Genomic DNA, 22,143 nt, shown 5'->3' with positions numbered 1-22,143 from the left:
CCCCCTCCAACTCTTCCTCCCTCCCTCCTACCCCCCTCCAACTCTTCCTCCTCCCTCCTACCCCTCCTACCCCCTCCAACTCTTCCTCCCTCCCTCCTACCCCCCTCCAACTCTTCCTCCCTCCCTCCTACCCCCCCTCCAACTCTTCCTCCCTCCCTCCTACCCCTCCTACCCCCCTCCAACTCTTCCTCCCTCCCTCCTACCCCTCCTACCCCCCTCCAACTCTTCCTCCCTCCCTCCTACCCCTTCTACCCTACTGGGAAAGGAGACTGCTTCTGTGACTTAAACGCACTTTAACCTTTTCAAGGAGCTCTTTTTGGCTCCTTGAACATTGTGGAAGCTAAGGAAGCTGGGGGTTGACAAGGTGGAGGGCGAGTGGAGAGAGAGAGGGCGAGTGGAGAGAGAGAGGGCGAGTGGAGAGAGAGAGGGCGAGTGGAGAGAGAGAGGGCGAGTGGAGAGAGAGAGGGCGAGTGGAGAGAGAGGGAGAGTGGAGAGGAGAGAGGGCGAGTGGAGAGGAGGGAGGGCGAGTGGAGAGGGAGGGAGGGCGAGTGGAGAGGGAGAGGCGAGTGGAGAGGGAGAGGGGCGAGTGGAGAGGGAGAGGGCGAGGGAGAGGGGAGAGAGGGAGAGGGCGAGTGGAGAGGAGAGAGGGGGAGAGCGGGGAGAGTGGAGAGGGGAGAGAGGGCGAGTGGAGAGGGGAGGGGGCGAGTGGAGAGGGAGGAGGGCGAGAGGAGAGAGGGGCGAGTGGAGAGGAGGGGGAGTGGAGAGGGGAGAGGGCGAGAGGGGGAGGGGGCGAGTGGAGGAGAGGAGGGGAGGGGAGAGGGAGGGGGGGAGGGCGAGAGGAGAGGAGAGGGGAGGGAGGGGAGAGAGAGGGAGAGGGCGAGTGGAGAGGAGAGAGGAGGGCGAGGGGAGACTAGTTCCATTAATATCTGGGTTCCTTTGAGCTCCGTTATTACAGAGGATGTACTGTTGGTACACCACCTGTAGTAGCCACACTACCACTGATGCTCTGTTGGTACACCACCTGCAGCAGCCACAGGTGGTTCAGAGTGTAAAGGGTTCAGAGTGTAAAGGCTTCAGAGTGCAAAGGGTTCAGAGTGCAAAGGGTTCAGAGTGCAAAGGGTTCAGAGGGCAAAGGGTTCAGAGGGCAAAGGGTTCAGAGGGCAAAGGGTTCAGAGGGCAAAGGGTTCAGAGGGCAAAGGGTTCAGAGGTTAAAGGGAAATACATTATCCGTGCAATAGGACTACGGATAATGACATCACCTACATTATCACAGAGACTTCCTTGACTAATATAAACAGAACCAATATGCTACTGTTTCGACTCCTCAACCCGATACCAAAAAAATAACAAATGTCAAATTAAACACCACTTGTTGCTCTAACCCCATAGAGAAACACCTACCACTTCATGGTTACAGGTCAGCAGTTATGCCACATTTAGAAATGGTGGTGTTGTTTTGATTTATTTAAGTAAAGTACGGTACTCTGTTCTAGCCTGTGAACCACCTGGTTGTATGTGTCCTAAAACAACCTCTTCATTACAGGGTGTACAGTATGTATAACGATTAAAGAATTGACACTGTAAACAGTTTATAATGGCCTCATTGAGATGTGATAGTGAACACTGGGTAATAATGGCCTCATTGAGATGTGATAGTGTACACTGGGTAATAATGGCCTCATTGAGATGTGATAGTGAACACTGGGTAATAATGGCCTCATTGAGATGTGATAGTGAACACTGGGTAATAATGGCCTCATTGAGATGTGATAGTGTACACTGGGTAATAATGGCCTCATTGGGATGTGATAGTGAACACTGGGTAATAATGGCCTCATTGAGATGTGATAGTGAACACTGGGTAATAATGGCCTCATTGAGATGTGATAGTGAACACTGGGTAATAATGGCCTCATTGAGATGTGATAGTGTACACTGGGTAATAATGGCCTCATTGAGATGTGATAGTGAACACTGGGTAATAATGGCCTCATTGAGATGTGATAGTGTACACTGGGTAATAATGGCCTCATTGGGATGTGATAGTGAACACTGGTAATAATGGCCTCATTGAGATGTGATAGTGTACACTGGGTAATAATGGCCTCATTGGGATGTGATAGTGTACACTGGGTAATAATGGCCTCATTGAGATGTGATAGTGTACACTGGGTAATAATGGCCTCATTGAGATGTGATAGTGTACACTGGGTAATAATGGCCTCATTGAGATGTGATAGTGTACACTGGGTAATAATGGCCTCATTGAGATGTGATAGTGAACACTGGGTAATAATGGCCTCATTGAGATGTGATAGTGTACACTGGGTAATAATGGCCTCATTGAGATGTGATAGTGTACACTGGGTAATAATGGCCTCATTGAGATGTGATAGTGAACACTGGGTAATAATGGCCTCATTGAGATGTGATAGTGTACACTGGGTAATAATGGCCTCATTGAGATGTGATAGTGTACACTGGGTAATAATGGCCTCATTGAGATGTGATAGTGAACACTGGGTAATAATGGCCTCATTGAGATGTGATAGTGTACACTGGGTAATAATGGCCTCATTGAGATGTGATAGTGTACACTGGGTAATAATGGCCTCATTGAGATGTGATAGTGAACACTGGGTAATAATGGCCTCATTGAGATGTGATAGTGAACACTGGGTAATAATGGCCTCATTGAGATGTGATAGTGAACACTGGGTAATAATGGCCTCATTGAGATGTGATAGTGAACACTGGGTAATAATGGCCTCATTGAGATGTGATAGTGAACACTGGGTAATAATGGCCTCATTGAGATGTGATAGTGTATACTGGGTAATAATGGCCTCATTGAGATGTGATAGTGAACACTGGGTAATAATGGCCTCATTGAGATGTGATAGTGTACACTGGGTAATAATGGCCTCGTTGAGATGTGATAGTGAACACTGGGTAATAACGGCCTCATTGAGATGTGATAGTGAACACTGGGTAATAATGGCCTCATTGAGATGTGATAGTGTATACTGGGTAATAATGGCCTCATTGAGATGTGATAGTGAACACTGGGTAATAACGGCCTCATTGAGATGTGATAGTGAACACTGGGTAATAACGGCCTCATTGAGATGTGATAGTGAACACTGGGTAATAATGGCCTCATTGAGATGTGATAGTGTACACTGGGTAATAATGGCCTCATTGAGATGTGATAGTGTACACTGGGTAATAACGGCCTCATTTTGTTTCAGAGTTGTGTCGTCAGAAGTGTAAACAGGACCAAGTTCAAACAGGGGTGTGGCCAGTGTTTCTGTGCCTGCAGGATTTTGTTGCAGCCTGATTTTATTAATCAACATGATTGGCTAGAACCAAAGCCTGCACCCACACACTAGCCCTGGCATATGTTCCCCCAACCCTGTACAAGCAATAGATCATTACATTTTTATGAGCACAAGTTTAATTTTTATTATATTATTATAATTTGAACCTTATATTTAACTAGGCAAGCTGCCGTCCTGTACCTTGGCCCCTACTCTTGATTTACCGACCCCTGCCTGACCTGACCCTGGGCCAACCTGCCGTCCTGTACCTTGGCCCCTACTCTTGATTTACCGACCCCTGCCTGCCTTGACCCTGGGCCAACCTGCCGTCCTGTACCTTGGCCCCTACTCTTGATTTACTGACCCTGGGCCAACCTGCCGTCCTGTACCTTGGCCCCTACTCTTGATTTACCGACCCCTGCCTGACCTGACCCTGGGCCAACCTGCCGTCCTGTACCTTGGCCCCTACTCTTGATTTACCGACCCCTGCCTGCCTTGACCCTGGGCCAACCTGCCGTCCTGTACCTTGGCCCCTACTCTTGATTTACTGACCCTGGGCCAACCTGCCGTCCTGTACCTTGGCCCCTACTCTTGATTTACCGACCCCTGCCTGACCTGACCCTGGGCAAACCTGCCGTCCTGTACCTTGGCCCCTACTCTTGATTTACCGACCCCTGCCTGACCTGACCCTGGGCCAACCTGCCGTCCTGTACCTTGGCCCCTACTCTTGATTTACCGACCCCTGCCTGACCTGACCCTGGGCCAACCTGCCGTCCTGTACCTTGGCCCCTACTCTTGATTTACCGACCCCTGCCTGCCTTGACCTGTCGTTTTCCTCCCCCTTGTTGCTGTAATACACATTGTTACTTCAACACAGTCTGCATTTGGGTCTTACCTGAAACGTGATAGTCTGATTGTGAGAGCTATTGACTGGGCCTCATAAAATGAGTGCTGATCTAGGATCAGGTCCCCCCCCTGTCCATGTAATCTTTTTCTTATTCATGAAGATCTTGAAAAATATCATATTTTTATAAAATGTATTATTTTTGCTGTAAAGTTCAACGCTTGTAATGTTTTGAATAGAAATGGTCATTCCGCCTTTTTCAACCAACAGACATTATTAATAAATCCATATCTTTTTTTGCGTATTGCTTTAAACTGAAACATGTATTAGTTTGTGTCTAATTTGAATAAACCCTGTTTGATTGATATGTATCAACGTCGGGTAAGACTGTTGTCATTCTATCGCTCATGAGCTTTGTTATATTATTTTATCACAGTGTATTAAAACTTCTGGGTCTGTACTCAGTAGGGGAACTTTCCACATGTTCCTGCTTTTAATACAACTGACATAACGGCTACATGGAACTAGGAAATAGGAAAACGAGTGACATGTTGTTGTCATTTGTGTAAAAAAGGGCACTACTTTTGACCCCAAAACTGTTCAATAGAATTCTATAGGAAAACCACCCACTCCTGGTGCTTTTCTGTGTGTGAAGGTTTTAAAAAACGGTCTAACATTTCTTCTTGGTTGATCTTTTCAGTGATTATTTTCTGTCTGCTGATCATTGCTTACAGGGGTGTTGAGTCTGTCGGATCCATTAGCAGTCGCTATTCAGACTTTATGCACAGGTGAAAAAAAAAACGACAATATTACAGTTCTTATTTGTCCCCCTTGTGCCACCGTAGATCCACACGGACACAAAAAACACTAAAAGTCAGAAATAATCTAAAAGATAAATCAAGAAAACCACTCACGTTTTCTGCCGAGGGTCTTGGTCTTTTGCGAATTTTACATCTTGCTAAGATGTTTGGTGCAGTAATTCTCAAGTATTAAGTTGTGCATGAAAACTATCGTCGATTGACAGAAAACACGTCATGTTCCCACTCCGACTAGCAGTAGAACGGTCGACGATATAAAACCAATCGAACTTCGACTTGTGTCAAGAACACATGCTGTGTGTACAAACAGCTGGGGAAAACAGCCTGCCGAAGAATATATGTGGGTAATGTTTCCACTGGGAAGCGTCGGGCTCAACAGGTTTTATAAGTGTGGTTCTCTTGAATAAAGCGTGGTTCTCTTGAATAAGCGTGGTTCTCTTGAATAAAGCGTGGTTCTCTTGAATAAGCATGGCTCTCTTGAATAAAGCGTGGTTCTATTGAATAAGCGTGGTTCTATTGAATAAGCGTGGTTCTCTTGAATAAGCGTGGTTCTCTTGAATAAGCGTGGTTCTCTTGAATAAGCGTGGTTCTCTTCAACTGCTAAAAATCCTCTTACTGGCCAACAGGTTCTCGTGGAGTTTTTTTTTTTGTACATTTAAACCAGGGATTGGTGACCATCACCCCACCTGTAGCAGTCTAATCTACCAGCCTGACCATCACACCACCTGTAGCAGTCTAATCCACCAGCCTGACCATCACCCCACCTGTAGCAGTCTAATCTACCAGCCTGACCATCACACCACCTGTAGCAGTCTAATCTACCAGCCTGACCATCACCCCACCTGTAGCAGTCTAATCTACCAGCCTGACCATCACCCCACCTGTAGCAGTCTAATCTACCAGCCTGACCATCACCCCACCTGTAGCAGTCTAATCTACCAGCCTGACCATCACACCACCTGTAGCAGTCTAATCTACCAGCCTGATCATCAGCCCACCTGTAGCAGTCTAATCTACCAGCCTGACCATCACCCCACCTGTAGCAGTCTAATCCACCAGTCTGACCATCACCCCACAGTCTAATCCACCAACCTGACCATCACCCCCCAGTCTAATCCACCAGCCTGACCATCACCCCACAGTCTAATCCACCAGCCTGACCATCACCCCACAGTCTAATCCACCAGTCTGACCATCACCCCACAGTCTAATCCACCAGCCTGACCATCACCCCACAGTCTAATCCACCAGCCTGACCATCACCCCACAGTCTAATCTACCAGCCTGACCATCACCCCACCTGTAGCAGTCTAATCTACCAACCTGACCATCATCCCACAGTCTAATCTACCAGCCTGACCATCACCCCACAGTCTAATCCACCAGCCTGACCATCACCCCACAGTCTAATCTACCAGCCTGACCATCACCCCACCTGAAGCAGTCTAATCCACCAGCCTGACCATCACACCACCTGTAGCAGTCTAATCCACCAGCCTGACCATCACACCACCTGTAGCAGTCTAATCTACCAGCCTGACCATCACACCACCTGTAGCAGTCTAATCCACCAGCCTGACCATCACACCACCTGTAGCAGTCTAATCCACCAGCCTGACCATCACCCCACCTGTAGCAGTCTAATCTACCAGCCTGACCATCACACCACCTGTAGCAGTCTAATCTACCAGCCTGACCATCACACCACCTGTAGCAGTCTAATCCACCAGCCTGACCATCACACCACCTGTAGCAGTCTAATCTACCACCCTGACCATCACCCCACCTGTAGCAGTCTAATCTACCAGCCTGACCATCACCCCACCTGTAGCAGTCTAATCTACCAGCCTGACCATCACCCCACCTGTAGCAGTCTAATCTACCAGCCTGACCATCACCCCACCTGTAGCAGTCTAATCCACCAGCCTGACCATCACACCACCTGTAGCAGTCTAATCTACCAGCCTGACCATCACCCCACCTGTAGCAGTCTAATCTACCAGCCTGACCATCACACCACCTGTAGCAGTCTAATCTGGTCCTTCTGTGGTCCTTCTGTAGCACAGTTGGTAGAGCATGGCGCTTGTAACGCCAGGGTAGTGGGTTCAATTCCCGGGACCACCCATACGTAGAATGTATGCACACATGACTGTAAGTCGCTTTGGATAAAAGCGTCTGCTAAATGGCATATATTATTATTATATATAATCTACCAGCCTGACCATCACCCCGCCTGTAGCAGTCTAATCTACCAGCCTGACCATCACCCCACCTGTAGCAGTCTAATCTACCAGCCTGATCATCAGCCCACCTGTAGCAGTCTAATCTACCACCCTGACCATCACCCCACCTGTAGCAGTCTAATCTACCACCCTGACCATCACCCCGCCTGTAGCAGTCTAATCTACCAGCCTGACCATCACCCCACCTGTAGCAGTCTAATCTACCAGCCTGATCATCAGCCCACCTGTAGCAGTCTAATCTACCACCCTGACCATCACCCCACCTGTAGCAGTCTAATCTACCACCCTGACCATCACCCCACCTGTAGCAGTCTAATCTACCAGCCTGACCATCACCCCACCTGTAGCAGTCTAATCTACCACCCTGACCATCACCCCGCCTGTAGCAGTCTAATCTACCAGCCTGACCATCACCCCACCTGTAGCAGTCTAATCTACCAGCCTGATCATCAGCCCACCTGTAGCAGTCTAATCTACCAGCCTGATCATCAGCCCACCTGTAGCAGTCTAATCCACCAGCCTGACCATCACACCACCTGTAGCAGTCTAATCTACCAGCCTGACCATCACCCCACCTGTAGCAGTCTAATCTACCAGCCTGATCATCAGCCCACCTGTAGCAGTCTAATCTACCAGCCTGACCATCACACCACCTGTAGCAGTCTAATCCACCAGCCTGACCATCACCCCACCTGTAGCAGTCTAATCTACCAGCCTGACCATCACACCACCTGTAGCAGTCTAATCCACCAGCCTGACCATCACCCCACCTGTAGCAGTCTAATCTACCAGCCTGACCATCACACCACCTGTAGCAGTCTAATCCACCAGCCTGACCATCACCCCACCTGTAGCAGTCTAATCTACCAGCCTGACCATCACCCCACCTGTAGCAGTCTAATCTACCAGCCTGACCATCACCCCACCTGTAGCAGTCTAATCTACCAGCCTGACCATCACAGCAGTCTAATCTACCAGCCTGACCACCCCCACCTGTAGCAGTCTAATCTACCAGCCTGATCATCAGCCCACCTGTAGCAGTCTAATCTACCAGCCTGACCATGTAGCAGTCCTACCACCTGACCATCACCCCACCTGTAGCAGTCTAATCTACCAGCCTGACCATCACCCCACCTGTAGCAGTCTAATCTACCAGCCTGACCATCACACCACCTGTAGCAGTCTAATCTACCAGCCTGACCATCACCCCACCTGTAGCAGTCTAATCCACCAGCCTGACCATCACACCACCTGTAGCAGTCTAATCTACCAGCCTGACCATCACACCACCTGTAGCAGTCTAATCTGGTCCTTCTGTGGTCCTTCTGTAGCACAGTTGGTAGAGCATGGCGCTTGTAACGCCAGGGTAGTGGGTTCAATTCCCGGGACCACCCATACGTAGAATGTATGCACACATGACTGTAAGTCGCTTTGGATAAAAGCGTCTGCTAAATGGCATATATTATTATTATATATAATCTACCAGCCTGACCATCACCCCGCCTGTAGCAGTCTAATCTACCAGCCTGACCATCACCCCACCTGTAGCAGTCTAATCTACCAGCCTGATCATCAGCCCACCTGTAGCAGTCTAATCTACCAGCCTGATCATCAGCCCACCTGTAGCAGTCTAATCCACCAGCCTGACCATCACACCACCTGTAGCAGTCTAATCTACCAGCCTGACCATCACCCCACCTGTAGCAGTCTAATCTACCAGCCTGATCATCAGCCCACCTGTAGCAGTCTAATCTACCAGCCTGACCATCACACCACCTGTAGCAGTCTAATCTACCAGCCTGACCATCACACCACCTGTAGCAGTCTAATCCACCAGCCTGACCATCACACCACCTGTAGCAGTCTAATCCACCAGCCTGACCATCACCCCACCTGTAGCAGTCTAATCTACCAGCCTGACCATCACACCACCTGTAGCAGTCTAATCCACCAGCCTGACCATCACCCCACCTGTAGCAGTCTAATCTACCAGCCTGACCATCACCCCACCTGTAGCAGTCTAATCTACCAGCCTGATCATCAGCCCACCTGTAGCAGTCTAATCTACCAGCCTGATCATCACCCCACCTGTAGCAGTCTAATCTACCAGCCTGACCATCACCCCACCTGTAGCAGTCTAATCTACCAGCCTGATCATCAGCCCACCTGTAGCAGTCTAATCTACCAGCCTGACCATCACACCACCTGTAGCAGTCTAATCCACCAGCCTGACCATCACACCACCTGTAGCAGTCTAATCTACCAGCCTGATCATCACCCCACCTGTAGCAGTCTAACCTACCAGCCTGACCATCACCCCACAGTCTAATCCACCAGTCTGACCATCACCCCACAGTCTAATCCACCAGTCTGACCATCACCCCACCTGTAGCAGTCTAACCTACCAGCCTGACCATCACCCCACAGTCTAATCCACCAGTCTGACCATCACCCCACAGTCTAATCCACCAGCCTGACCATCACCCCCCAGTCTAATCCACCAGCCTGACCATCACCCCAGTCTAATCCACCAGCCTGACCATCACCCCACAGTCTAATCCACCAGTCTGACCATCACCCCACAGTCTAATCTACCAGCCTGACCATCACACCACCTGTAGCAGTCTAATCCACCAGCCTGACCATCACCCCACAGTCTAATCCACCAGCCTGACCATCACACCACCTGTAGCAGTCTAATCCACCAGCCTGACCATCACACCACCTGTAGCAGTCTAATCCACCAGCCTGACCATCACACCACCTGTAGCAGTCTAATCCACCAGCCTGACCATCACACCACCTGTAGCAGTCTAATCCACCAGCCTGACCATCACACCACCTGTAGCAGTCTAATCTACCAGCCTGACCATCACACCACCTGTAGCAGTCTAATCTACCAGCCTGACCATCACCCCACCTGTAGCAGTCTAATCTACCAGCCTGACCATCACACCACCTGTAGCAGTCTAATCTACCAGCCTGACCATCACACCACCTGTAGCAGTCTAATCTACCAGCCTGACCATCACCCCACCTGTAGCAGTCTAATCTACCAGCCTTACCATCACCCCACAGTCTAATCTACCAGCCGGACCATCACCCCACAGTCTAATCTACCAGCCGGACCATCAACCCACAGTCTAATCTACCAGCCGGACCATCACCCCACAGTCTAATCTACCAGCCGGACCATCACCCCACCTGTTGCAGTCTACCAGCCTGACCATCACCTCACAGTAATCTACCAGCCTGACCATCACCCCACAGTCTAATCTACCAGCCTGACCATCACCCCACAGTCTAATCTACCAGCCGGACCATCACCCCACAGTCTAATCTACCAGCCGGACCATCACCCCACCTGTTGCAGTCTACCAGCCTGACCATCACCCCACAGTCTAACCTACCAGCCTGACCATCACCCCACAGTCTAATCTACCAGCCGGACCATCACAGTTCGCTAGGTATTGGGTTGTGGTTGCTACATTATCCCCTTCCTACTGGAGAGTCTAAGAGGAAGAGGTGAAGCAAGAGGGGTAACTAGGTCCAAAATCTGTCTCCTCCAGCAGGTGACGTTTTTTCACCCACCAAGCTAGGAGTTTTGTGTGGAGGTCAACTAGTGTCAAATTTGGTCAACAAAAATGTTATGGCTTATTTGCTACGTGTGGCTTATTTGATGGAATTTAAGTTTCATGAGTGTACTGATAGAAGTAGGACACGTGACATCTTGGCAACTTTGAGTAGAATTATATTTTTTATTCATATTGGAGTTGTTGGCATTGAAATTCGAGACTTTCTATGCATATTCACGAGGCCAGCATAGCGCCCATGCATATTCACGAGGCCAGCATAGCGCCCATGCATATTCACGAGGCCAGCATAGCGCCCATGCATATTCACGAGGCCAGCATAGCGCCCATGCATATTCACGAGGCCAGCATAGCGCCCATGCATATTCACGAGGCCAGCATAGCGTCCATGCATATTCACGAGGCCAGCATAGCGTCCATGCATATTCACGAGGCCAGCATAGCGTCCATGCATATTCACGAGGCCAGCATAGCATCCATGCATATTCACGAGGCCAGCATAGCGTCCATGCATATTCACGAGGCCAGCATAGCGTCCATGCATATTCACGAGGCCAGCATAGCGTCTATGCATATTCACGAGGCCAGCATAGCGACCATGCATATTCACGAGGCCAGCATAGCGTCCATGCATATTCACGAGGCCAGCATAGCGTCCATGCATATTCACGAGGCCAGCATAGCGTCTATGCATATTCACGAGGCCAGCATAGCGTCCATGCATATTCACGAGGCCAGCATAGCGTCCATGCATATTCACGAGGCCAGCATAGCGTCCATGCATATTCACGAGGCCAGCATAGCGTCTATGCATATTCACGAGGCCAGAATAGCGTCCATGCATATTCACGAGGCCAGCATAGCGTCTATGCATATTCACGAGGCCAGCATAGCGTCTATGCATATTCACGAGGCCAGCATAGCGTCTATGCATATTCACGAGGCCAGAATAGCGTCCATGCATATTCACGAGGCCAGCATAGCGTCTATGCATATTCACGAGGCCAGCGTAGCGTCCATGCATATTCACGAGGCCAGCATAGCGTCTATGCATATTCACGAGGCCAGCGTAGCGTCTATGCATATTCACGAGGCCAGCATAGCGTCTAACTCTCCATTGAATACATGCTGATGAGGTCAACACCCCTCATCAAATAACGAGATATATCCACCAATCCAAAGAGAGGAATAGACCAGAGGTTGACAGGGTGCCGTTCCGCAGACAACTATTCCCATTGTTAGGGGGGGCGGAGACATACGCATCTAGACATTATATCTGAGCATCGACATTATATCTGAGTGTGACCCTCATGTGTACACTCTTCTCCCGATGGCCTCACGGGCACCGTCCCACTACTGACACCAACGTAGCTAATTCAGGGCATAGTCTCGACCGGGACTTGAACCCTGGTCCAGCGACTATCAAGCCCGGACCTTAAACGTTACGTCAAGAGGTCCGAACCTCTTGATAAAAGTCGCTAGGTGTTGGTGTTAAGGTCGCTACAATGTCAATTCCACGTTACAAAACAAACATGTTGGCGACATGGTGATGTGTTGTATGAGGAGTGTACGGTATATTCTACGAGACTACGACAGAAGACGAAACACTATCAAAAAACCCACATTGTTTTCGGGTTTATTTCTTCTTCGGTGTAAAACCATGGGAGGGTTGAAACTCAAAAGTCATTTGACTCAACAACAAAAAAAAAAAAAAAAAAAAGGAAAGAAGGATTATATAATAATTCTTTCCTTTTTTTTTGTTTCTTCTTGTTGTTGAGTCAAATGACAAATATTATAATTGAAAAGGAAAGAAGGATTATAATATTTGTACTGAGAAAAAGAATATAATAATATAAAGTCTACATTGGTATTGTCAGGAGTAGGAAAGGACAGGGAGGAAAGGACAGGGAGGAAAGGACAGGGAGGAAAGGACAGGGAGGAAAGGACAGGGAGGAAAGGACAGGGAGGAAAGGACAGGGAGGAAAGGACAGGGAGGAAAGGACAGGGAGGAAAGGGAGGAAGGAAAGGACAGGTAGGAAAGGGAGGAAGGAAAGGACATGTAGCAAAGGACAGGGAGGAAAGGGAGGAAGGAAAAGACAGGTAGGAAAGGGAGGAAGGAAAAGACAGGTAGGAAAGGACAGGTAGAAAAGGGAGGAAGGAAAGGACAGGTAGGAAAGGACAGGTAGAAAAGGACAGGTGGAAAAAGGACAGGAAGGAAAGGAAGGAGGCACCTATTATTTCCCAGATGGAATAGAAAGTAGAGAAATTACAAACAGAACAAATGAAGTAGTCTATGGCTGCGTCCCTGTGTAGTGCACTACTTTTGACTAGGGTCCATAGTGCTCTGGTCACGAGTAGCACACTATAAAACGAAACGGGATGCCATGCAACAGGTAGTAAAGGTGGTCGGTATTTGACCATTGAAGAAGTAGTGCTCTCCTTTTTATCTTAAAAATGATTAAAATAACATTTACAAAAGACACTTAGTGTTCCATTTAACTACTATTAAACACAACAGACAGAGAACACTTGGTTTATTCCACTGCTTTAGGCCCACGGCGACTCTAGGAGTCAAATGATACCCTACTCCCAAGGGCACTACTTTTGACCAGAACCAGACAGTGCAAACAGATCTGGGACCAGGCTACTATATCCTGGCCTGGGACTGAGGACTGGAGGTTAGGACCAGGCTACTATATCCTGGGACTGAGGACTGGAGGTTAGGACCAGGCTACTATATCCTGGCCTGGGACTGAGGACTGGAGGTTAGGACCAGGCTACTATATCCTGGGACTGAGGACTGGAGGTTAGGACCAGGCTACTATATCCTGGCCTGAGGACTAGAGGTTAGGACCAGGCTACTATGTCCTGGCCTGGGACTGAGGACCGGAGGTTAGGACCAGGCTACTATATCCTGGGACTGAGGACTGGAGGTTAGGACCAGGCTACTATATCTGGGACTGAGGACCGGAGGTTAGGACCAGGCTACTATATCCTGGCCTGGGACTGAAGGTTAGGACCAGACTACTGTAGACCTGGGCTCAATTAGTATCGTCTCTTATCAAAAGTAGTGCACTACATAGGGGATAGTGTGCCGTTTGGGATGCAAGGTAAACTGTCCTTCATGTTGATTGGTAGTGTACTTCTTCCTGTATGTCCTAAATAGCAGCCTATTCCATTTTTAGTGCGCCAACTTTTTACCAGGGTACCTAGGGCATTACAGGGCTTTGGTCTAAAGTAGTGCACTATATAGGGAATAGGGCTCTGGTCTAAAGTAGTGCACTATATAGGGAATAGGGTGTCATTTAGGATATAACCATCATACCCCTCCACAATCCTGTCTGTCCATCCATCAAAGAACAAAAACAAGGAGCAATCTTTCTTTCTCCCTTCCCTCTGTGTGTGTGTGTGTGTGTGTGTGTGTGTGTGTGTGTGTGTGTGTGCGTGTGTGTGAGACCAGACAGACGTGGTCACTGCAGACAAATGGAGGTTCACAGCACTACTTCTGATATGTCTAAGTCAACAGAAATACATCTTCGTTATAGTCAGTTCCATCCAGGCCTTTTGATTCCGGAGCAGTGGGATACGGCAGGCGTTGTGCGTCTCTCGGAACGCAACATCCCAAATGGCGCCCTATTCCCCATGTAGTGCACTACCGTTTGACCAGAGCCCTATGGGACTCATCCCGCACGGAGGGCCCTGGTCAAGGGAACGGGGTGCCATTTCAGAGCCGAACCCCAGTCTACAAGATAAACTTCCCCACGAAGAAGCCGATGAAGATGGCTGCTATGACGACGAGGAGGGAGGGCAGGGACGCTGCGGTGGTGTGTTGCATCATGGAGGAGGAGGAGCCTGTCTGATTTGATGTCATGTGATCGGAATGCTGGGCAGCCCTTCTCATTCTAACACCGTCGTCCTGGAAACGCAAAAGAGAAGGGGGGCAAGGACACATCAAATACTACATTATAGAACTAGAGATAAATAAAATAATTCTCTTTTACAAACAAAATGTCACAGCCAAACCATGTGTCTGGTTCTCCTTTAAAAAAGACCTCACCGTTAAAATTGGACGGTACCGATTGTTCATCTATGACCCTCAACTTTAGTTGCTTGTTTACACACAGAGACCAAGGTCTTTTCTAACATTGAGGTTTCCCTACAGAACTAGTTGTCTGTTGTTCACCTACAACCCCTAACCTACAGTCTGTTGTTCACCTACAACCCCTAACCTACAGTCTGTTGTCACCTACAACCCCTAACCTACAGTCTGTTGTTCATCTACAACCCCTAACCTACAGTCTGTTGTTCATCTACAACCCCTAACCTACAGTCTGTTGTTCATCTACAACCCCTAACCTACAGCCTGTTGTTCACCTACAACCCCTAACCTACAGTCTGTTGTTCACCTACAACCCCTAACCTACAGTCTGTTGTTCACCTACAACCCCTAACCTACAGTCTGTTGTTCACCTACAACCCCTAACCTACAGTCTGTTGTTCATCTACAACCCCTAACCTACAGTCTGTTGTTCATCTACAACCCCTAACCTACAGTCTGTTGTTCATCTACAACCCCTAACCTACAGTCTGTTGTTCACCTACAACCCCTAACCTACAGATACCAACAGTCTGTTGTTCACCTACAACCCCTAACCTACAGTCTGTTGTTAATCTACAACCCCTAACCTACAGTCTGTTGTCACCTACAACCCCTAACCTACAGTCTGTTGTCACCTACAACCCCTAACCTACAGATACCAACAGTCTGTTGTTCACCTACAACCCCTAACCTACAGTCTGTTGTTCATCTACAACCCCTAACCTACAGTCTGTTGTTCACCTACAACCCCTAACCTACAGTCTGTTGTTCACCTACAACCCCTAACCTACAGATACCTACAGTCTGTTGTTCATCTACAACCCCTAACCTACAGTCTAACCTTGAGTTGTCTGTTCTCCTCGGTCAGTTTGCCCATGTCAGCCTGCAGTCTCCTGCACTCCTCCGATAGTTTCTTCATCTCCGAGTCGTCCATCGAGGCGCTGACCGTCTTCGCCGCCACCTTCGCCACGGGAACATCCGCCGACTTGGACGAGTTCTGCACGGTGCTCCCTTCCATGTCATTCTGGAAGAGAACGGAGAGAGAAAACACTTAGGGTGCCGCATTACCATCTGGTCGGTGCCCATAGGGTCAAACTAACACCATACAGGGGACAGGGGTTCATTTGGGATTAGGACCAGGCTACTATATCTGGGACTGAGGACTGGAGGTTAGGACCAGGCTACTATATCTGGGACTGAGGACTGGAGGTTAGGACCAGGCTACTATATCTGGGACTGAGGACTGGAGGTTAGGACCAGGCTACTATATCTGGGACTGAGGACTGGAGGTTAGGACCAGACTACTATATCCTGGCCTGGGATTGAGGACTAGAGGTTAGGACCAGGCTACTATATCTGGGACTGAGGACCGGAGGTTAGGACCAGGCTACGATATCCTGGGACTGAGGACTGGAGGTTAGGACCAGGCTACGATATCCTGGGACTGAGGACTGGAGGTTAGGACCAGGCTACGATATCCTGGGACTGAGGACTGGAGGTTAGGACCAGGCTACGATATCCTGGGACTGAGGACTGGAGGTTAGGTTAGGAGATTGTCCATACTAGACATGGGTTCAAATGGTATTTGTTTTCTGTTTAATCACTTTAGAGGATGTTTGATTGAGCTTGTCTGGCTGCAGTGGATTAGTGCTTTAGTCCCTGATCAGTGTGGAGTGTGGTGTCATGAAAACAACCTCACACTCAACGTCAACAAAACTAAGGAGATGATTGTGGACTTCAGGAAACAGCAGAGGGAACACCCCCCTATCCACATCGATGGAACAGTAGTGGAGAGGGTAGCTAGTTTTAAGTTCCTTGGCGTACACATCACAGACAAACTGAATTGGTCCACTCACACTGACAGCGTCGTGAAGAAGGCGCAGCAGCGCCTCTTCAACCTCAGGAGGCTGAAGAAATTCGGCTTGTCACCAAAAGCACTCACAAACTTCTACAGATGCACAATCGAGAGCATCCTGGCGGGCTGTATCACCGCCTGGTACGGCAACTGCTCCGCCCACAACCGTAAGGCTCTCCAGAGGGTAGTGAGGTCTGCACAACGCATCACCGGGGGCAAACTACCTGCCCTCCAGGACACCTACACCACCCGATGTTACAGGAAGGCCATAAAGATCATCAAGGACATCAACCACCCGCTTTCATCCAGAAGGCGAGGTCAGTACAGGTGCATCAAAGCTGGGACCGAGAGACTGAAAAACAGCTTCTATCTCAAGGCCATCAGACTGTTAAACAGCCACCACTAACATTGAGTGGCTGCTGCCAACACACTATCATTGACACTGACCCAACTCCAGCCACTTTAATAATGGGAATTGATGGGAAATGATGTAAATATCACTAGCCACTTTAAACAATGCTACCTTATATAATGTTACTTAATAATATAATAATAATAATATATGCCATTTAGCCTACATTATTCATCTCATATGCATACGTATATACTGTACTCTACATCATCGACTGCATCCTTATGTAATACATGTATCACTAGCCACTTTAACTATGCCACTTTGTTTACTTTGTCTACATACTCATCTCATATGTATATACTGTACTCGATACCACCTACTGTATGCTGCTCTGTACCATCACTCATTCATATATCCTTATGTACATATTCCTTATCCCCTTACACTGTGTATAAGACAGTAGTTTTGGAATTGTTAGTTAGATTACTTGTTGGTTATCACTGCATTGTCGGAACTAGAAGCACAAGCATTTCGCTACACTCGCATTAACATCTGCTAACCATGTGTATGTGACAAATAAAATTTGATTTGATTTGGTTTGATTTGATTTACACAGGAAGGGGATGAGACACACTCTGGAACGCTGACTACACAGGAAGGGGATGAGAGACACACTCTGGAACGCTGAGTACACAGGAAGGGGATGAGAGACACACTCTGGAACGCTGAGTACACAGGAAGGGAATGAGAGACACACTCTGGAACGCTGAGTACACAGGAAGGGAATGAGAGACACACTCTGGAACGCTGAGTACACAGGAAGGGGAGGAGACACACTGGAACGCTGAGTACACAGGAAGGGGAGGAGACACACTGGAACGCTGAGTACACAGGAAGGGGAGGAGACACACTGGAACGCCGAGTACACAGGAAGGGGAGGAGACACACTGGAACGCCGAGTACACAGGAAGGGGAGGAGACACACTGGAACGCCGAGTACACAGGAAGGGGATGAGACACACTGGAACGCCGAGTACACAGGAAGGGGATGAGACACACTGGAACGCCGAGTACACAGGAAGGGGATGAGACACACTGGAACGCCGAGTACACAGGAAGGGGATGAGACACACTGGAACGCTGAGTACACAGGAAGGGGATGAGACACTCTGGAACGCTGAGTACACAGGAAGGGGATGAGACACACTGGAACGCTGAGTACACAGGAAGGGGATGAGACACACACTGGAACGCTGAGTACACAGGAAGGGGATGAGACACACACTGGAACGCTGAGTACACAGGAACAGATGTAATTGAGCCCGTAGGTTTTTAAAGCTACTGCTGACAGTGCTGCTAAAGTCTGTCTACATCCTCACAAACCTGCGGCATCTTTCTGGCTTTAACCTCAGAGCTGGGGGCTGTCCTGAACCTCTGTAGATCACTCCTGTTGCAAACACTGCCTGGCGGGGTGGGGGGTAGACCTAGACCCAGTCTGCTGCTGAAGGGGGTACGGAACTCCCCACCACCACGGGTAGGGGTGGCCTGGGGAGGCGGACGAGACCCCCTCTCATAGCCTGGCTCTCCTGAGAACATGGAGCGTCTGCTCGACTGCACTGGGGTGGTTAACCCTGTTGTTCCTCTAGTGAAGGACCTATTCTCCTGACCGGTCTCCTTTTCTCCTGTCCCTGAGCTGATGACCTGGTGGAGGGAGGGAGGGAGGACTACATACCTGAAGAAGTGCGTTGACCGCTTACGAGCCACATCTTCAACGTGACCCTATGGGCCCTAGATAACAGTAGTGCCCTACACAGGGGTAGAGGTGGCTAACAGTAGTGCCCTACACAGGGGTAAAGGTGGCTAACAGTAGTGCCCTGCACAGGGGTAAAGGTGGCTAACAGTAGTGCCCTACACAGGGGTAAAGGTAGCTAACAGTAGTGCCCTACACAGGGGTAAAGGTAGCTAACAGTAGTGCCCTACACAGGGGTAAAGGTAGCTAACAGTAGTGCCCTACACAGGGGTAAAGGTAGCTAACAGTAGTGCCCTGCACAGGGGTAAAGGTAGCTAACAGTAGTGCCCTGCACAGGGGTAAAGGTAGCTAACAGTAGTGCCCTGCACAGGGGTAAAGGTAGCTAACAGTAGTGCCCTGCACAGGGGTAAAGGTAGCTAACAGTAGTGCCCTACACAGGGGTAAAGGTAGCTAACAGTAGTGCCCTACACAGGGGTAAAGGTAGCTAACAGTAGTGCCCTGCACAGGGGTAAAGGTAGCTAACAGTAGTGCCCTGCACAGGGGTAAAGGTGGCTAACAGTAGTGCCCTGCACAGGGGTAAAGGTGGCTAACAGTAGTGCCCTACACAGGGGTAAAGGTGGCTAACAGTAGTGCCCTACACAGGGGTAAAGGTAGCTAACAGTAGTGCCCTACACAGGGGTAAAGGTAGCTAACAGTAGTGCCCTACACAGGGGTAAAGGTAGCTAACAGTAGTGCCCTACACAGGGGTAAAGGTAGCTAACAGTAGTGCCCTACACAGGGGTAAAGGTAGCTAACAGTAGTGCCCTACACAGGGGTAAAGGTAGCTAACAGTAGTGCCCTACACAGGGGTAAAGGTAGCTAACAGTAGTGCCCTACACAGGGGTAAAGGTAGCTAACAGTAGTGCCCTACACAGGGGTAAAGGTAGCTAACAGTAGTGCCCTACACAGGGGTAAAGGTAGCTAACAGTAGTGCCCTACACAGGGGTAAAGGTAGCTAACAGTAGTGCCCTACACAGGGGTAAAGGTAGCTAACAGTAGTGCCCTACACAGGGGTAAATTCTACCATTTGGAACACAAGGATATGACAATCCTTTAACCTACAAATTACTAAGCAGAAAGGAATGTGTATCTGTAACAAGCACAACCGAAGGGGATTCTCTCCGGGGAAAACGGATCAGACAGCACAGAGGAAATGTTGAATGTACACGCAGCAATGTGGGGCTCTCGAGTGGCGCAGCGGCGTCACTAGTCTCTGGTTCGAATCCAGGCTGTAACCCATCCGGCCGTGATTGGGAGTCCCATTGGACACACATTTTGCCCGCCAGCGGCGTCATTGTAAATATTAATTTGTTCTTAACCGACTTGCCAAATTAAATAAAAGGTTTGTATAAAAAAGGTTAGATAAAAAAATGAAATGTTGCCATTACTACTTCCGCCAGTTGTTTTGTTACTAATATATATATATATATATAACAGTAGTGCCCAACATATGGGCATAGTTAGATATATATAGTTAGATATCCAGTACTATAGCTATACACACCCAGTTCTGACAGCAACATCTGCCAACCAAGTAATGTCACTCCTCTCGTGGAGGCTGTAGTTGGGTTTCCTTCCAAAGCCACGAGAGTTTTAACACGCAAATATTCTAAAGTCAACAGGGGGGAAGTGCATATTTCTTTCAACCAGAGGTGTCTTTTCCATCAAAACGGACTATTTAGCAGATAAATTATTGTGTGTGATGCCGTAGTGCACATAAAAGCACTTTTGCGCCTGAGGTTTTTTTATAGAATCAAAATACAAAACAGTTTCAACTCTACAATGGGTTTTTTGGTGTCAATGCGGTTTAAAATACTAGCCCTGTCTGGTTGTGGTGTATGATCTATAGAGTCTGACGATAGAGGACAGCTTCTAAACTCAGCAACAACAGCAAAAAACAACCTCTCGCTGTCAACTGTGCTTATTTTCAGCAAACTTAACATGTGTAAATATTTGTATGAACATAAGATTCAACATCTGAGACATAAACTGAACAAGTTCCACAGACATGTGGCTAACAGAAATGGAATAATGTGTCCCCGAACAAAGGGGGGGTCAAAATCAAAAGTAACAGTCAGTATCTGGTGTGGCCACCAGCTGCATTAAGTACTGCAGTGCATCTCCTCCTCATGGACTGCACCAGATTAGCCAGTTCCTGGATATTTAGTGGTAAAATGCATCAAGATAATCATCACAAGTTAAAGTTGATTATAACTTATTCATTATAACGACTCTGTATACTTCATCATGTCGTGGTGGTAGTGGGCTATAACATCATCGCAGGAATACCACGTGTGTTTTACTATCAATACTAGTGCATTTCCACCTCCATTGTCACATAATCTATTTCACAGACAAAATAAATAAATATATATATATAATATATATAAAATAAATAAAATATATATAAAATAAATAATATATATATATAAAATAATATATATATATAAATATAAAATAAATAAATATTAAATATATATAAAATAAATAAATATATATAAAATAAATAAATATATATAAAATAAATAAATATATATAAAATAAATAAATATATATATAAAATATATAAAATAAATAAATAAATATATAAATAAAATATATAAATAAAATATATAAAATAAATAAATAAATAATATATATAATAACACCTCGTCTAGCGTGTTTTGTTTTGTTGACATTGGGAAGTCTTTAACCAACAAGTTTGCCGTTTCCTTAAGGCCTTTTTTTAATGCATCAGGTCATGAAGGATGAAAACCTGGTTAACTACAACCTGGCCGCCTCCCCTTTTATGTGATGTTTTAACATTAGCTACATAACAAACGGTCAACAAGCTCAGAAACATCACGTGGTGGAGTCTGGTCTGGAAACGTAGGATAATCTCTCTGTTTCTCTCCCTCTGTCCAGCAGCAGGACTTACCACTCTACCGTTTTCAGGAGGCAGGTCGAATACACATCTCAGCTTGGAATCCATGAGGTCGTCGGGTTTCGCATCTTTCCACTGGAGGAGAGGAGAAATACATATGCATGTTATTCATCAGACTAAACTACTATTAGCTGCACTTGTGCCTGCACAAAACACACACACGCGCACTCACACACACGGGTTGGGCGATATTATGATAGTATCAATGATTTACGGCCATTGTCGATGACGACACCGTGACGTGACGGTTTAGCCTATTTGAACTTAAAAACGAGTCGGTCGAGCGCACGGCAGCGCAGCACAC

The 22,143-nt window shown here is 47.8% G+C and overlaps 3 protein-coding genes and 3 long non-coding RNA genes across 70 annotated transcripts in view; 1 reads left to right on the top strand and 5 right to left on the bottom strand.

Annotated features, from left to right (window-relative positions):
- Positions 1 to 865: 865 nt before the first annotated feature.
- On the bottom strand, positions 866 to 4,678 carry LOC127907526 (uncharacterized). 12 transcript variants are annotated; one of them, XM_052463028.1, is made up of 3 exons: positions 4,034 to 4,678; positions 3,778 to 3,845; positions 866 to 3,521 (listed from the first exon to the last, which is right to left on the bottom strand). In XM_052463028.1, the coding sequence occupies exon 3, from the start codon at positions 3,354 to 3,356 to the stop codon at positions 1,590 to 1,592; it is 1,767 nt and encodes a 588-aa protein (XP_052318988.1). In that variant the 5' UTR covers positions 3,357 to 3,521; positions 3,778 to 3,845; positions 4,034 to 4,678; the 3' UTR covers positions 866 to 1,589. The 12 variants fall into 12 exon arrangements, with proteins under 12 accessions (XP_052318988.1, XP_052318986.1, XP_052318987.1 ...); XM_052463026.1 differs by having other exon boundaries at positions 3,966 to 4,677; XM_052463027.1 differs by lacking the exon at positions 3,778 to 3,845 and adding an exon at positions 3,590 to 3,657 and having other exon boundaries at positions 3,966 to 4,677.
- Positions 4,679 to 6,439: 1,761 nt separating this feature from the next.
- On the bottom strand, positions 6,440 to 6,901 carry LOC127907528 (uncharacterized). Its single transcript, XR_008064744.1, has 3 exons — positions 6,886 to 6,901; positions 6,535 to 6,612; positions 6,440 to 6,495 (listed from the first exon to the last, which is right to left on the bottom strand). It is a non-coding gene; the product is annotated as an uncharacterized LOC127907528 (long non-coding RNA).
- Positions 6,902 to 7,541: 640 nt separating this feature from the next.
- On the bottom strand, positions 7,542 to 10,669 carry LOC127907700 (uncharacterized). The gene is made up of 3 exons (XR_008065453.1): positions 9,314 to 10,669; positions 8,477 to 9,235; positions 7,542 to 7,956 (listed from the first exon to the last, which is right to left on the bottom strand). It is a non-coding gene; the product is annotated as an uncharacterized LOC127907700 (long non-coding RNA).
- A 291-nt stretch (positions 10,670 to 10,960) lies between these two features.
- LOC118378274 (vesicle-associated membrane protein-associated protein A-like) overlaps positions 10,961 to 22,143 on the bottom strand; it is a 34,714-nt gene continuing 23,531 nt past the window's right edge. The window contains exons 4-6 of the mRNA XM_052463014.1: positions 21,834 to 21,914; positions 15,759 to 15,941; positions 10,961 to 14,734 (exon numbers count right to left, since the gene is read on the bottom strand). Coding sequence (XP_052318974.1) covers positions 14,561 to 14,734; positions 15,759 to 15,941; positions 21,834 to 21,914 — 438 coding nt within the window. The 3' untranslated portion in view covers positions 10,961 to 14,560. The remainder of the gene's footprint in view (positions 14,735 to 15,758; positions 15,942 to 21,833; positions 21,915 to 22,143) is intronic.
- Positions 13,361 to 17,340, top strand: LOC127907524 (uncharacterized). Of its 48 annotated transcripts, none has more exons than XM_052463001.1 (5): positions 13,447 to 13,583; positions 13,625 to 13,664; positions 13,752 to 13,791; positions 16,127 to 16,206; positions 16,416 to 17,340. In XM_052463001.1, the coding sequence occupies exon 5, from the start codon at positions 16,486 to 16,488 to the stop codon at positions 17,176 to 17,178; it is 693 nt and encodes a 230-aa protein (XP_052318961.1). In that variant the 5' UTR covers positions 13,447 to 13,583; positions 13,625 to 13,664; positions 13,752 to 13,791; positions 16,127 to 16,206; positions 16,416 to 16,485; the 3' UTR covers positions 17,179 to 17,340. The 48 variants fall into 48 exon arrangements, 40 of the variants coding, with proteins under 40 accessions (XP_052318970.1, XP_052318945.1, XP_052318955.1 ...); XM_052462989.1 differs by having other exon boundaries at positions 16,087 to 16,206; XM_052462977.1 differs by having other exon boundaries at positions 13,711 to 13,791; positions 16,087 to 16,206.
- Positions 14,835 to 15,748, bottom strand: LOC127907525 (uncharacterized). 7 transcript variants are annotated; one of them, XR_008064741.1, is made up of 4 exons: positions 15,715 to 15,748; positions 15,609 to 15,672; positions 15,079 to 15,430; positions 14,835 to 15,047 (listed from the first exon to the last, which is right to left on the bottom strand). It is a non-coding gene; the product is annotated as an uncharacterized LOC127907525 (long non-coding RNA). The 7 variants fall into 7 exon arrangements; XR_008064739.1 differs by lacking the exon at positions 15,715 to 15,748 and adding an exon at positions 15,505 to 15,566 and having other exon boundaries at positions 15,609 to 15,709; XR_008064737.1 differs by having other exon boundaries at positions 15,641 to 15,748.

The sequence above is a fragment of the Oncorhynchus keta genome, chromosome 15 (genome assembly GCF_023373465.1).
Source record: "Oncorhynchus keta strain PuntledgeMale-10-30-2019 chromosome 15, Oket_V2, whole genome shotgun sequence".
In the NCBI taxonomy this organism is placed as follows: Eukaryota; Metazoa; Chordata; class Actinopteri; order Salmoniformes; family Salmonidae; genus Oncorhynchus; species Oncorhynchus keta.
The sequence above is the reverse complement of the archived record's forward strand: the minus strand, read 5'-3'. Positions and strand labels throughout refer to the sequence as shown.